Source organism: Perissodus microlepis, chromosome 11 (genome assembly GCF_051167445.1).
Source record: "Perissodus microlepis isolate ML-2025 ecotype Zambia chromosome 11, ASM5116744v1, whole genome shotgun sequence".
In the NCBI taxonomy this organism is placed as follows: Eukaryota; Metazoa; Chordata; class Actinopteri; order Cichliformes; family Cichlidae; genus Perissodus; species Perissodus microlepis.
Window position 1 is genome coordinate 36,304,684 of NC_140471.1, and position 13,305 is coordinate 36,317,988.

Here is a 13,305-nt window from a genome sequence, read left to right on the forward strand (position 1 = left end):
CAAATGTTTATTAAATATTTCATTGATGTTAAAATAATTATTCAGTAATGTTTAGTTACTAGTTTATTGGGAAAATAAACAAAGGAAGCAGAAATGTGGTGATTCAGTCGTTGGTGTGACTCAGGTTCCCCGTTATCTGTCAGGCTGGCTGACATCATCCTTCCTGTTTATGCATCACGATATCTCACGCTACAGATCACAGAGATACCTGACGATGAAGGCGATCAGGATGAAGCTGTGTTATCTGTACGTCGGTACCTGTTCTCCGTCCACTCCGCTCAGCCCGTCCTCTCCGTCTTCGCCCTGCGGCGGTGGAAGAAAAGTCTTCTGTGAGACTTTATCAGGACGTGAGTGTTTGTGCTTCCTCCTACATTCCTGAGTAACTCACCCTTTCTCCTCGCAGCCCTCTGAAGCCCTGCAAACACACAAGCGCACACACATCATCAACATCGGCTTCTGGCAGATCTGCTCCAGGACATTTCAGCGGCACTGCTCTACCTTCTGTCCTCTGATTCCCGAGCATCCCTGGACTCCCTGAGGTCCGCTCGGTCCAGGTAAACCTCTCCCGCCCTGCAACACACAGACAGAGTGAGCAGCGACGCAGCAAAAGACGCAGACGATGGTTTATGATTCACGTTTGAGCAGCTGGCAGACAGAGTGACGCTATTGGTCCGTTTTGACTCACAGAGACGACTTTCACAGATGTTTATCTCTTTATTTAAACGTCTTTTTTGTCCTCAACAACACTTCAAAGTGACGTAAAACTGCAGAGAAAGACTCATAATGGAGACGCTGAAACAACAAATATATTTTCTGTGGCTTTAAGTCCAGCAGCATATCTTCTGAGAGTAACCAGAGACGCTGTTGGTTTGAAGATGATGAGGCATGTGTGCAGATGATGTGTATGAAGGAAATGAAGAAGCACTTACAGCGAGGCCCTCCTCTCCGGGGAAGCCGGGGTGACCCTTCTGCCCAACCGTGCCCTGTTTTTAAAAATACAGGTGACGGTTCAGTGTGAAAAAAGGAGAAGAGAAACCTTCAAAGGCCAGACAGACAGACAGCTTCATGCCTCCGTGCTTCCTAATCTTCGCCTGCTGCTTCACTAAGTCTGAGTAAGGTTTGAAGAAAACCCCCAGGAAGCATCCAGTTCTCCCCCTTTCCTGTTTTTCCTTCTTCTTTTTCCTCTTTCAAATATTTTCTCTTCTATATACTAATCCGACATTCCTCTGCGCCCCCCCCCCCCCTCCCTGTGTAACAGTATATCTTTAACACTGGAATCAAGTCTGCTCCTGCTTCACTTTGAAATATAAACCCGGCCACTTTCTAACTCTATGAAATCACTGAAAGCGTCTGTTTGGTCTCAGAGCAGTCCGGCCTCTTTAATGCTTCTGGCACAGTCTCTGTTATTCTGTTTGGACTTAAAAGGCATGAATATTTCAGTTCACCTTTGACCCTGGGGGGCCCCGAGAGCCACGGATGCCTTCATGTCCTGAACATTTGCACATGACGTCGCAGCACTCCCTGTTTGACACGGCGTCCTGCAGAGAGAAAGAGACACACACTCTTTAAAGATTAAGTTAAAGAAACAGGAAATCTGAGTTTATCTGTCCATGAAGCCAGATAACACACACAGAGTAAAGATGGAGCTCATCTGCATAGCAGTGTAAATGTATGCTGTGTCTTCTAATGATGCTGCCTAAGGGAAGCATGTATAATGTAAACAGAATTGGTCCTAGCACTGAACCCTGTGGAACTCCATAATTAACCTCAGTGTGTGAAGAGGACTCTCCATTTACATGCACAAACTGGAGTCTATTAGATAGATATGATACAAACCACTGCAGCACAGTACCTGTAACACCTACAGCATGTTCTAATCGCTCTAATAGGATATTATGGTCGACAGTATCGAACGCTGCACTGAGGTCTAGCAGGACAAGCACAGAGATGAGTCCACTGTCAGAGGCCATAAGAAGATCATTTGTAACCTTCACTAAAGCTGTTTCTGTGCTGTGATGAAACCTGACTGAAACTCTTCAAATAAGCCGTTCCTCTGCAGATGATCTGTTAGCTGTTTCTCTGAACCTTAATGTAATTCAATGTTCAGACATTAAAGATGACAGTTTGTTGTTGTTGTTGTTGCTATGAACAGTTGTTCTGTCTGTAGCATCCATCAGAAGCAGCTAGCTACATGCAAAAATAAACCAGCTTTGACCTGAAGACTGTAAATCCGCCACTTCCCCGTCAAAGTGTGAGGTTGATTTACCTGCAGCGACATGAATCACTTACAATCTGTTTGAGGATGGTGCTGCCGATGCTCGGCATGCCGATGCTCAGAGGAAGTTTGTAGCCGAAACCTCGACCGAACTCCACCATCTGCAGCTGGGCGGGGTAACGCGCTCCCTCGAGAGCCACAACCAGCAGAGCGTTGACGCCTGCGAGAGAAGACGCCGCTGATGTGAAATGTCTCTGTACATTTATATTCAACAGTGAACAGGTGAAGCTGTTTTTACCAGACTGTCTCAGCAGCTCCGATTCGTTCTCCAGCATCACCACATCTTCATCAAATCCATCTGAGAAGATCACCAGCACCTGATGGAACAGGTTAGCCACACGTCACAGAGTTTCCTTCTATGCCATCATCAACATGGAGGAGGAAATGGTGGTTTTAGTATTAATCATTGTTAAGACTGATTTTAAAAGGCATTTAACATAAATTCTGAAAAGTAGAACTAAAGATCACAACAAATGTTGCTTTATGTGAGGTAAAGACTGTAAAAACCAACCAGGAAATACACAAAAGACTAAAAACAGGCGACACCTTCAGGACGGGATCAGACTGTGGGATTAACAAACACTGCGTGATCTTCTTCCAGCTGTACTGCTCGGCTTCCACTCACTAATAAATCACATGGTTTGTTTAATCCACACTTGGTCATTTATCAGCTGCTCCACGCTCCTTTACTGTGAATCATCATCGTTCCCACACAGAAGGAATTCCAGTATCCTGGAAAAGTCCTTCCAAACTGAAACAGCCGTCTGGCTGAAGAACGCCTGCAAGTGCAGCGTGTTTGGAAGTCTTACAGCGCAGTTTGTTGGGAAGCTTCAGAGATGAGTGAAGCAGTAACCGGAATTACGCGGTTGACCAAGCAGTAGTCTGGTCCCGGAAGACTCTATCCCTTTAACAGCTTTTTTGGTGTGTGCGTGTGTGTGTGTGTGTGTGTGTGTGCGTGCGTGTGTGTGTGTGTGTGCGTGTGCGTGTGCGTGTGTGTGTATTTAAACTACATAAGATAAATGGACGTGTCTACAGGATCCATCAGCATCAGTTCCTGTTTATGAAATTAGCAGCCAGTCGTGCAGCCGCCTCTGAAGAAAGAAAACCAGGGCAATGCAGAAGTTTACAAAGCTTTCATCCACTGATACTGCTCAGAGCGCTCGTCTATAGTGAGGCGATCCTCACGTGTAAACACACGCCCCCTCAACGCGAACCGTCGGTGTACAGACTGTTAGGAAGTTAGTGAACAGGACCCTGTGCCTAAACTTCCACGGTACTATCTTCAGCCTTGTTCCAGCTCAGATTCATAATAGTCACCTTTAGAAGGATGGGCGCAGTACAATTAAAGTACGTTTTTATACATGAAAATACTCAGTCTCACCTTCACACCAGCTTTGGACTGCAGCTTGAACTTCTCCCCAAAGGATCTGAGCAGAGCTGTGTTGAAGTACGTAGGCTCTGCTAAATTAAAGTCCATGACTTTGGTCACCACGTCGTCACTGTACTCCACAAAGCTAAAGTCTTCCACTGTGTTTCCATCGCGGCTCACGATTCGATAGGCTACGTTGGGTGTGATGGGCTCGGGGCCGAGGCAGCACAGGCCTTGTACTGAGGAAACGTAATTAGCGATCTCTGGCAGGGAGGTCCTGAGGTTGTTGTGGCCGCTGACCAGCACCTCATTTGGATTTCTTCTTCTAGAAATATCGAATCCCATGGCGATGTCGATGCTGCAGGCTGTAACAGAGACATTTGTATATATTTTTTGGCAAAGACAGGTGGATATGGCAGGTAAGAGAGGGAGACAAAGACAAAAGATCACTAGAACATCGACTTTTCAAACTCACATGGTTGATCTGGGATAAGTTTGGATTTGCAGATGGTGTCGACCACCTTTTGCTTGATATTTTCCAAGCTGCCAAAGTTCTGCACAGTGAAGAGCCTCTCCGGTGTGCCGGTGATCTGCAGCAGCTCCAGAATGTGGACATCTCCAATGCCGATGGCAAACACCTCGATTCCTAGAGCCCTTAGTTCGATGGCAGGGTCTTCAACATCATCTTGCGATTCTCCATCTGTGATCAACACCAAATTCTGGGAGATGCCTTCAGATTTACGACTGCCCCGCAATGCCTCAAAATACTCCTTAATGGAAGTCAGTGCCAGGCCGATGTTGGTTCCTCCCCCACGCTGACTCATTTTCAAGATGTGATCCGACATTTCCTTCTCAGTGTAGAACTGGTTGAGGTAAAACTCGTGTTGAAAAATGTCGCTGAACTGGGCAAACCCAGCACGAACTAAATCTTCACTGACTTTGAAGCTGTTGATGAGATCTATGGTGAAGTTCTTCATGATGGCGTAGTCAGCTTGGTTAATGCTACCCGACTGATCAACTAGGAAGACCAGGTCAGCACTTTGTTTTTCACAAACTGTAAATGAAAACGCAGATATTAGAGACGTGGACCACACACTGTGTGGAGGCTCTTCATGTTCTTTTGTTGACAAATATAGATTATTTTTGTGACGATGGCACGCAACTCACATTTTAAACACATTCGGTGCTCTACACGTATGATGCTGTTGGTTAGTTGTTTGCAGTTGTTAGCCCTGGGGTTAAAAATTTAGACTCGTGCCAAAAACTGCAGTTCCTCTAACATCCAGCAGAGGCTCCAGCAGTGAGTCAGTCCCTTTAGACACCCACGTTAAAACGTGACAGCAGAAATAAACACGTGGATGTTGTTTATGTTTAAGTTCGTTAGATTAGCAAAGTTCATCTGGTTATTAGACTCCTTGTGTTTTCTGCCCCTGTATTCCCTCACCCTTTGTGTTTCATGCTGCATGTCTTACGTTATCAAGTTTGTATTGTCATGTCTGTGTCTCATGTTTCCTGTTTTATTTTGAAGGAGTTGTGTGTTCTTTGTTCATTGTATTTAGTTTCACTTCCCCTGTCCTGTCATTAGCCTGTCAGTCAGCTGTTCGCCCATGTGTTCCCACTTCCCTTAATTTCCTCCTGTGTATTTAAGTCCTCTGTTTTCAGGGTGTCATTGTCAGATCGTTTGCTTTGTAGGCCAAGAGTTCATGTCAAGTTTTCAGGTCAGGGCCATGTTCCTGTTGTAGGCTTTTATTTAATTTAGCTCACCCAGTTTAGTTTATTGTTAGCCTTGCCAGCCTCAATAAACGGCTCGTGTTTGGTTATTCAAGTCACGTTTTGTTTCGTTTTGGGTCCACCTTTCACTCTACACACAGTCAGCCCCGCTGATTGTGACACATGGGCCTTTAGGTATTATTAAGAAGGTAATTTGCATTATTATTTGCATTATTAGGGGGATAGCATCTTTGACGTCTTTTACTGTACAAATATAAAGCGCCTTGAGGTGACTGTTGTTGTGATTTGGCGCTATATAAATAAAATTGAATTTAACAGCTAATTCTTTGAACTGCAGCATTTTTAATGCAACAGTGTACCAACCAATAATATTGCTGCTGTTAGGTTCATAGTACTAACAGACTTATCAAGAAATCTGAGCTCCAGTTTTGCTGAGTGAAATTTGGGCACTTTATTATGCACTAATTAGCATCTGTGGGATGCTCCCATACAGGCTGTGGAAACAAGTGCTATAAAGCTATAAAGTGATCCACTTTGTTTTCCAAACTTCGGTCAGATGTTTGTGAGCCTTTGCTAATCACAGATTTATCAGTGTCATGTTGGTGTTTAAAGACATCCAGTATGCTGTACTGACTGTAGAAATATCTGAACTAATGAGTGTAAAAAACCCAGAAAACTTCTGAATTTACTGTTGCCAATATAAAATCTTCCTGCTTGCTTTTCTTACAATGATGTGGGAAGAATCGTGTTTTAAAACGCTTCTTCTCAATCAATTTGAGGATTATTTACGTCAAGTCTGAAATTCAGAAATGTGCTGTTAGTATAATCATTTATTGTATCCTTGCAAATCCATTTTCTTTTGCCTGATGTAATTAGAAGTTTAGTTGCTTACCTGGTTTGGTGGAGTTGCACAGGACTTGCGTGATGTTTTTGTAGAGTTTTTCCAGGGCATCAAAGTTATCCACGTAAAAAACTCTGGCTTTATCTTGACCAGCCATGACCTCCAGCTGTTTCTTGTTGGCTCCTTCCACTCCAATACTGAAGACAGTGACCCCTTTGTTTCTCAGAGCCGCAGATGGTTCATTCAGACTGTGTGGGTCAGTAGCATCGCCATCGGTAATTACCATGAGGATCTGAGGCACCTGCAGCTCTGCCCGTCCACCATATTTAGCATCAAAGAACTGTAGAGCATATTTCAAAGCTTTGCCAGTGTACGTGTCTCCATACGGGGATTTGAGAGTCATAATGGCCTGGGAAACCTCCTGCTTGGAGCTGAACTGATTGAGAGTGAAAATAGACTTGGGTTCATTCGCGTAGAGGATGACACCGAAGCGGGTCAGGTCTTTGCCAACTGTGGTTTGGTTCACCATCGACTGCATGAACTTCTGCATGCTTTGAAACTTTTTCAGGGTTATGCTTGTGGAGCCGTCCACCAAGAAAATGATGTCAGCTCTTTCTGTCTTCTTGCATTCTGGTGGTAAAAAGCACAAATGTTTGGTCAGAGGGAATGGGAGCAGGAACGTCAAGGAACAGCTCTTTAAAACCTCCTAAGACCCAAACCCTTTCATGGCATGCATTTTTAATTTCTCTTTGCTATTTGGGCTGATTAAGACCCGATGAATGTAAAAAAACAAAGAATTACCAGATTTTTTTTTCTTTTTACCTATTTTTTGTTTCTGAGAAGAATGATATTCGTTTTTAATTTTTATAGAGCAGTGTAATGTCCTCGTAAGTGGATATTAGGCCCTTGTAGAAAAATATTAAGTATTGTGGTCTAGAAAACCCAAAATGTGATGTCCACATATGTGGACGTCAAGTCCTAGGAGGTTAAAATATTAAAGTGAAGGTGTACGAGGATCTCTTTATCATGTAGGGTTGATGTACCACAATAGGTTTTAATGGTGGAAGAAACTGGAGCCACTGAAAGAAAGCTGCAAGCAGATGCAAACACCCAAACAGAAAGTCCCTGATCTGCTCCAGAAGTTCCCCGCTAATCTATAATGCTGCTAAAATCATCTCTGTCTCTCTTCCACAGCATGTCTTTATCCTGTCTTCCTTCTCTCTCCCCAACCAATCACAGCAGATGGCCCCGCCCCTCCCTGAGCCTGGTTCTGCCGGAGGTTTCTTCCTGTTAAAAGGGAGTTTTTCCTTCCCGCTGTCGCCAAAGTGCTGCTCATAGGGGGTCATATGATTGTTGGGTTTTTCTCTGTATGTATTATTGTAGGGTCTACCTTACAATATAAAGCACCGTGAGCCGACTGATGTTGTGATTTGGTGCTGTATGAATAAAATTGAATTCATTCCTAACCACCACATTGACCTGATTATAATACTGTAGTTCTCATGTTACACAGGTCTGAAAAACAGAGGACCCTTTTAATGTGGGACTCAACAAATATGTATTCAAAGAGGAGTCCTTTCCTCCTTGGAAAGATGAGTGGACGAATGACAAAATCTTTCCTGTCTTTACACAAACGCATATTACAGAACAGGATCCTTCTCATTACAGCAAGGAGCCCATTATCTGGCAGAATACTGAATTAACTGTTAAAGTAAGAAGCCTCAGACTTGAATGATCTCATCCCTGCTGCCTGGCACTAGACTGCAAACTGTAAAGATTTTTATATTTACAAAAACGAGGATATAGTTCATGTTTCGGGTTGGTCCCAGTCTCCTCTCACCTCTCTCCGGATCACAGAGCTCCAAAGCCACTTGACTCTCCAAGTCCCTCAAAGCATCAAAGTCCCTCTCAGCATACATCCTATCTGGGGATCCACTGATCTCAAGCAGCTGGGTGGTGTTGGCGTCCACCACTCCAATGGCGTAGACCACCACTCCTTTGGCCCTCAGAGCTTCAGCGGGGCGTTTAACTGCATCTTGGGCCTCGCCATCTGTTATGACCACTAGCCTCTGCCTCAGGCTGGGCCGTCCTCCTCTGGCTGCATCAAAATACTGAGATACTTCTCTTATGGCTTTGCCCGTGTACGTGCCTTCACCCATCTGCTCCATGCTATCGATGGCTGTCGACATTTCTTCTTTGCTGTAGTGGACGTTGAGTGGGAACTCGAGTCTTTGGACAGTGCTGAACTGCATGACACCTACGTGCACCTCATTCTTCCCAATGATGGACTTCCTAATGACCGATTTCATGAACTCTTTCATTTTTGTGTAGTCTTCGGGATAGATGCTTCCAGAGCTGTCAATCAAGAAGACGAGGTCGCCTGGTATATCTTTACAAACTGTAGGCAGAGTAGCACATCCATGTTAGCATCGCTGCTTGTATGTTAAATAATAATTACCCTGTTTCAAGAAACAAAGGTGTCCTGTGTTGAATGGCTCTTGTCCTCTCCAGCCTTCTATGACCATGTGCAGCATATTATATCTATATATCTGTCTCTATGTATAGAAACATTTTGGCTAATATTTGCTCACGTTTATCTTATTCATCTGGTGGCATTTGATAAGTACGACAATTTCATGCATATTAATTCAGTATTTTATGCTAACACTTAAAACAGTGTCTTTCTCAGTGTAAAAACTCATTTCTGTTAAGGTGACGAACTCCCTGATATCCAACGATTTATGTCATCAGTAAAATCTGTTCTCCTTTCCTTTTGCTTATTTCAGTTTCATTCTACTCTTAACTACTGGTTTAAGGCTGAATATGGCAGTTTTATACGGCTCTTTTCATTAAACTTAAACCCAATGAGATATACAACGACTTAAACACTGAAAATTAAAAAAATGCATCTGCAGTATGTGCTGCTTGTAACTTCTAGACATGCATTTGTAACATGAGTGTGGTTCATTTCCCCTCACCGTCAGTAGAACAGATATCTGTGATGATTTCATCTTTGATCGGCTTTAAGGCATCAAAATTATTGACAAAGAAAGTCCTCTTGGGGTCACCGGAAATCTCTTCCAGCTCAGGCACGTCGGCGTCTTTCACCCCAATGGCGTAGACAATGACACCCTGCTTCCTCAGTCGCTCTGCTGGAAGCTTGACCTTATCCTGAGATTTTCCATCCGTGATGACCACCAGGAACTCGGGGACTTTGTGACCACGAGTGACCACAGCTCTCTCAAAGTGTGGACTCATGAATTCCAGGGCCTGCCCCGTCTGTGTGCCGCCGCCTACTTGACTAATTTCCTCCACAGCTTTCTCCAGCGTGGATGCATCTGTGTAATCGGTCAGATCAAATTCCAGGTTTGGCGAATCTGCGTATTTGGCAACGCCCATTCGGACATGCTGAGGCCCGATACGGAAGGTATTAATAAACTCAATGATGAACTTCTTCATGTCATAGAAGTCAGTGGGGTGAATGCTTCCCGAGTGGTCGATCAGGAAGAACATGTCTGCTTCATCGGTCTGCACGCAGCCTGGAAAGGAAAAGCAAACATTCGGAGTTTTGCACCTTTAAATTTGTTAAAAAAGTCATGATGTTCAAGTTAAGTCATGAAAGTGTAAGAACATGCTGGTCCACACCTTCTTTGATGCCAGCTCTTCTTGTGCTGACTGAGACCGCCTGGTGAATGATGTTATAGCAAAGAGTCTTCTGCAGGTTCTTCTTCAGACCTTTCAGCTTGTCAAAAGTGTCCACTATGAACACGTGCTTGTTGGGGGGGTGAGACGCTATCTGGTTCAGTTCAGCCTCGTTGGCATTTTGGACTCCTACAGCGTAAACGGTGATGCCAGCGCGGCGGAGAGCAGCTGCCGCCTCGGTCACGTTATCCTGCGATTCACCGTCTGTGATCACGACCGCCACCTGCTGAACGCCCTTATCTTTCCTGCTTCCAGCGTCCTCGGTGAAAATATTTTCGCGAGTGAAGTCGAGGGCAGCTCCGGTGTTTGTACCACCTCCGTGATAAGGCAGGATTTTGATGAAATTCAGCAAACTGTCCGTTTCATTAAAGCTGTTGAGGTAGACCAGCGCTGTGGCTCGGTCGCTGTACGTAACGATACCCACCCGAACTCTCTTGTCACCGACGTCAAAGCCGCTGACAATGGACAGCAGGAAAGAGCGCACCAGGTCGAAGTTCTCAGAGCCGATGCTTCCCGACTCGTCCACGATGAAGACGAAGTCCGCCAGTTTGGCTGCTTTGCAGTCTGTAAAGGGAATCATAATCTCGTTATCACTCAAGCATTCTGATTCAGGATGTGACGATGACACCACACTAATTCTTTTTACTTTTTGTTAATGTGCAGCTTCACCCCAGTTCCACAAAGGTTGGGATGCTGTACAAAATGGGAATAACAGCAGAATACAATCTCACATCTCAGTACACAGCATCACACTTTTTGGAATCAGGGTTAAATATGTGCTGCTAGTAGGTCATTTGGTTGGATGTTGTTTCTTTGGCACAGAATTCCAGGTACGTGACAGCTAATAAAGGTAGAGGTTTCCCATCCAGGGTGCCTGTTTCTGTATTGCCCTCATATTCCGCAATCAAACTAAAGAATTAGTCCACATATACTGTCGAGGATCATTAGAACAAACAGTTCCATGTTATTTGTTTTAATAACTCATGTAGGCAGTCACAGTGGGACACCCACTACATGCTGAGAATCCTGTCCTGTCTTCCTTCTCTCACCCCAACCAATCACAGCAGATGGCCCCGCCCCTCCCTGAGCCTGGTTCTGCCGGAGGTTTCTTCCTGTTAAAAGGGAGTTTTTCCTTCCCACTGTCGCCAAAGTGCTTGCTCATAGGGGGTCATATGATTGTTGGGTTTTTCTCTGTATCTATGAAGCGCCTTGAGGCGACTTTTGTTGTGATTTGGCGCTATATAAATAAAGTTGAATTGAATTGAATTGAATTGAGAAGTGACACTAGCATTTCAAGCGTTTTGATGATGTTGAAGTGTAACAGAGTTTCGGTTAAATATATCTCAATGATGTCGGTTCTACTGCCCGTGAAGCTAGCAACAGTTGTCTCTTACCACCCATACAGGCTGGCTTTCCACTCATGAATGACTGTCACATTTAAATGCAACTAATAAACACATTTATGCTGTGAAGTGGTACATTTAACACAAACCGTCACCTTGTGTTTGCACTGTCTAAAGCTAGCATATGATAAAACTGTGACTTTCTCACAACAACATAGACTTCATCTGACTAGAAGGCTGTGATTTCTCTGCAGGGAAGGTCAATCTGCATCTAACAGACTGAAAACGTGAAAGTAAAAATAAATGTTAAAATATTTGATGTCCTGGGGTGAAAATATGGAAGCATGAAGACATCTCAGATGTTCTCGCCACAGCATGCTGGCTGGCGTTTCCAGCAGGATAAGTTTATCATCAAGATTAAAGGTAATAAAACAGGTAATTTACGTGACTGTTCTTTTGTGAATAACCTTTTTCAAACATGCACAGGAGTTGATTTTATGACTGATGACAACAATAATGAAAGTAAAGACTTTTCACCTTGAGTGAGAGTGATCTCCTCTTCCTCTCTTTCAAAAACGGTCTTTAGCGTGGGCACTACATTGAGGGTAGACTCGTACACGTACGGCGCCGTGGCTATTACACGCATTTCGTCCATTGATGCACCGAGGCTCACTCCCACGATAGTTACGCCTAGTGATTTGATCAGACGTGTCTGCTTAAAAACTGGATCATCTGAGTCTTTTCCACTTAGAACAACCAGAAACTGTCGGAAGCCTTGGGATGCCCGACTTCCTGATTCATTCGTGAAGAAATTAGAGCTGGCGTACTCCAGTGCACTGCCCAGGTAGCGTGGCTGATTGGGCTGAAGTCGGCTCAGGCGGAAGGACCTTACACCAGTGAGCGCCACCTCTTTGGTTTGGAAAGCATTAAGGAGAAACTCCACTTTGGTATCCGTACTGTACTGGGCCAGTCCGAGACGGTAGCCAGAAGCTCCAATGTTGAGTTGATTGACCAGTCGGACCAGGATGTTTCTGACCTGCTGGAAATCTGTTTGGCTGATGCCACTGTCCACCAGGAAGAAAATGTCTGCAAACTTTTCTGCCAAGGCTGTAAATTAAGAAGAAAACAGTCCTTCACTATTATTATATGCATTTCCATTTATATGAAATTAAACTACCTGCAGGTCTAAAAGACAGAGGTTTGGAATTTTCTAACTAACGAAAACTGTTGTTTTTTAAATCCCAGTTTTAATTTCAGTTTGTAACCACAACCCTGCCCTGGATGGCACGATTCTCTTTCATCTGCACAATATTTTTAAAACTGGACACACGCTGTCTCAGAGCGATGCATTTGTTGCTTCTAATTTCCTTTTTTGTGTTTTTTCCAAAACCACTCAGAGAGGACACAGCACGACGGATCATATTCTCCATATTAGGGTACTAACTTACGTGCTATATTAATATCCTGACAGGGACTAGAAAGAGAGAGCAGATTTCTCCTGTTTTGGCTTCCCTTCATTGGCTTCCTGTTAAATCCAGAATTCAAAATCCTGCTCCTCACATACAAGGTCTTAAATAATCAGGCCCCATCTTATCTTAATGACCTTGTAGTACCATATCACCCTATTAGAGCACTTCGCTCTCGCTCTGCAGGCCTACTTGTTGTTCCTAGAGTATTTAAAAGTAGAATGGGAGGCAGAGCCTTCAGTTTTCAGGCCCCTCTTCTGTGGAACCAGCTTCCAGTTTGGATTCAGGAGACAGAAACTATCTCTACTTTCAAGATTAGGCTTCAAACTTTCCTTTTTGCTAAAGCATATAGTTAGGGCTGGACCAGGTGACGCTGGATCCTCCCTTAGTTATGCTGCAATGGGCTCCAGCAAGGCTGGACAATGGTCCGTGAAGTTTACCCTAAAGAAGTTATAGTCAGCAGTGATGGTTAACCAGTTAAAAAAAAAAGAAAAACTGGTCATAATGTCATTAAAAATAAGGAAGTGTAACTTAAGCAACCTAATTTCTTAAATTATAATAAATAATAAAGACTGAAT

General features: G+C 44.0%; 1 protein-coding gene across 1 annotated transcript in view; it reads right to left on the reverse strand.

Moving 5' to 3' along the window:
• col6a4a (collagen, type VI, alpha 4a) overlaps positions 1–13,305 on the reverse strand; it is a 60,187-nt gene that overhangs the window by 21,654 nt on the left and 25,228 nt on the right. The window contains exons 6-19 of the mRNA XM_084944561.1: positions 11,799–12,368; positions 9,862–10,482; positions 9,195–9,755; positions 8,057–8,614; positions 6,268–6,846; positions 4,120–4,698; positions 3,657–4,009; positions 2,514–2,592; positions 2,290–2,435; positions 1,446–1,538; positions 930–983; positions 499–570; positions 389–415; positions 259–303 (exon numbers count right to left, since the gene is read on the reverse strand). Of these exons, the coding sequence (XP_084800687.1) occupies positions 259–303; positions 389–415; positions 499–570; positions 930–983; positions 1,446–1,538; positions 2,290–2,435; positions 2,514–2,592; positions 3,657–4,009; positions 4,120–4,698; positions 6,268–6,846; positions 8,057–8,614; positions 9,195–9,755; positions 9,862–10,482; positions 11,799–12,368 (4,337 nt within the window). The remainder of the gene's footprint in view (positions 1–258; positions 304–388; positions 416–498; positions 571–929; positions 984–1,445; positions 1,539–2,289; positions 2,436–2,513; positions 2,593–3,656; positions 4,010–4,119; positions 4,699–6,267; positions 6,847–8,056; positions 8,615–9,194; positions 9,756–9,861; positions 10,483–11,798; positions 12,369–13,305) is intronic.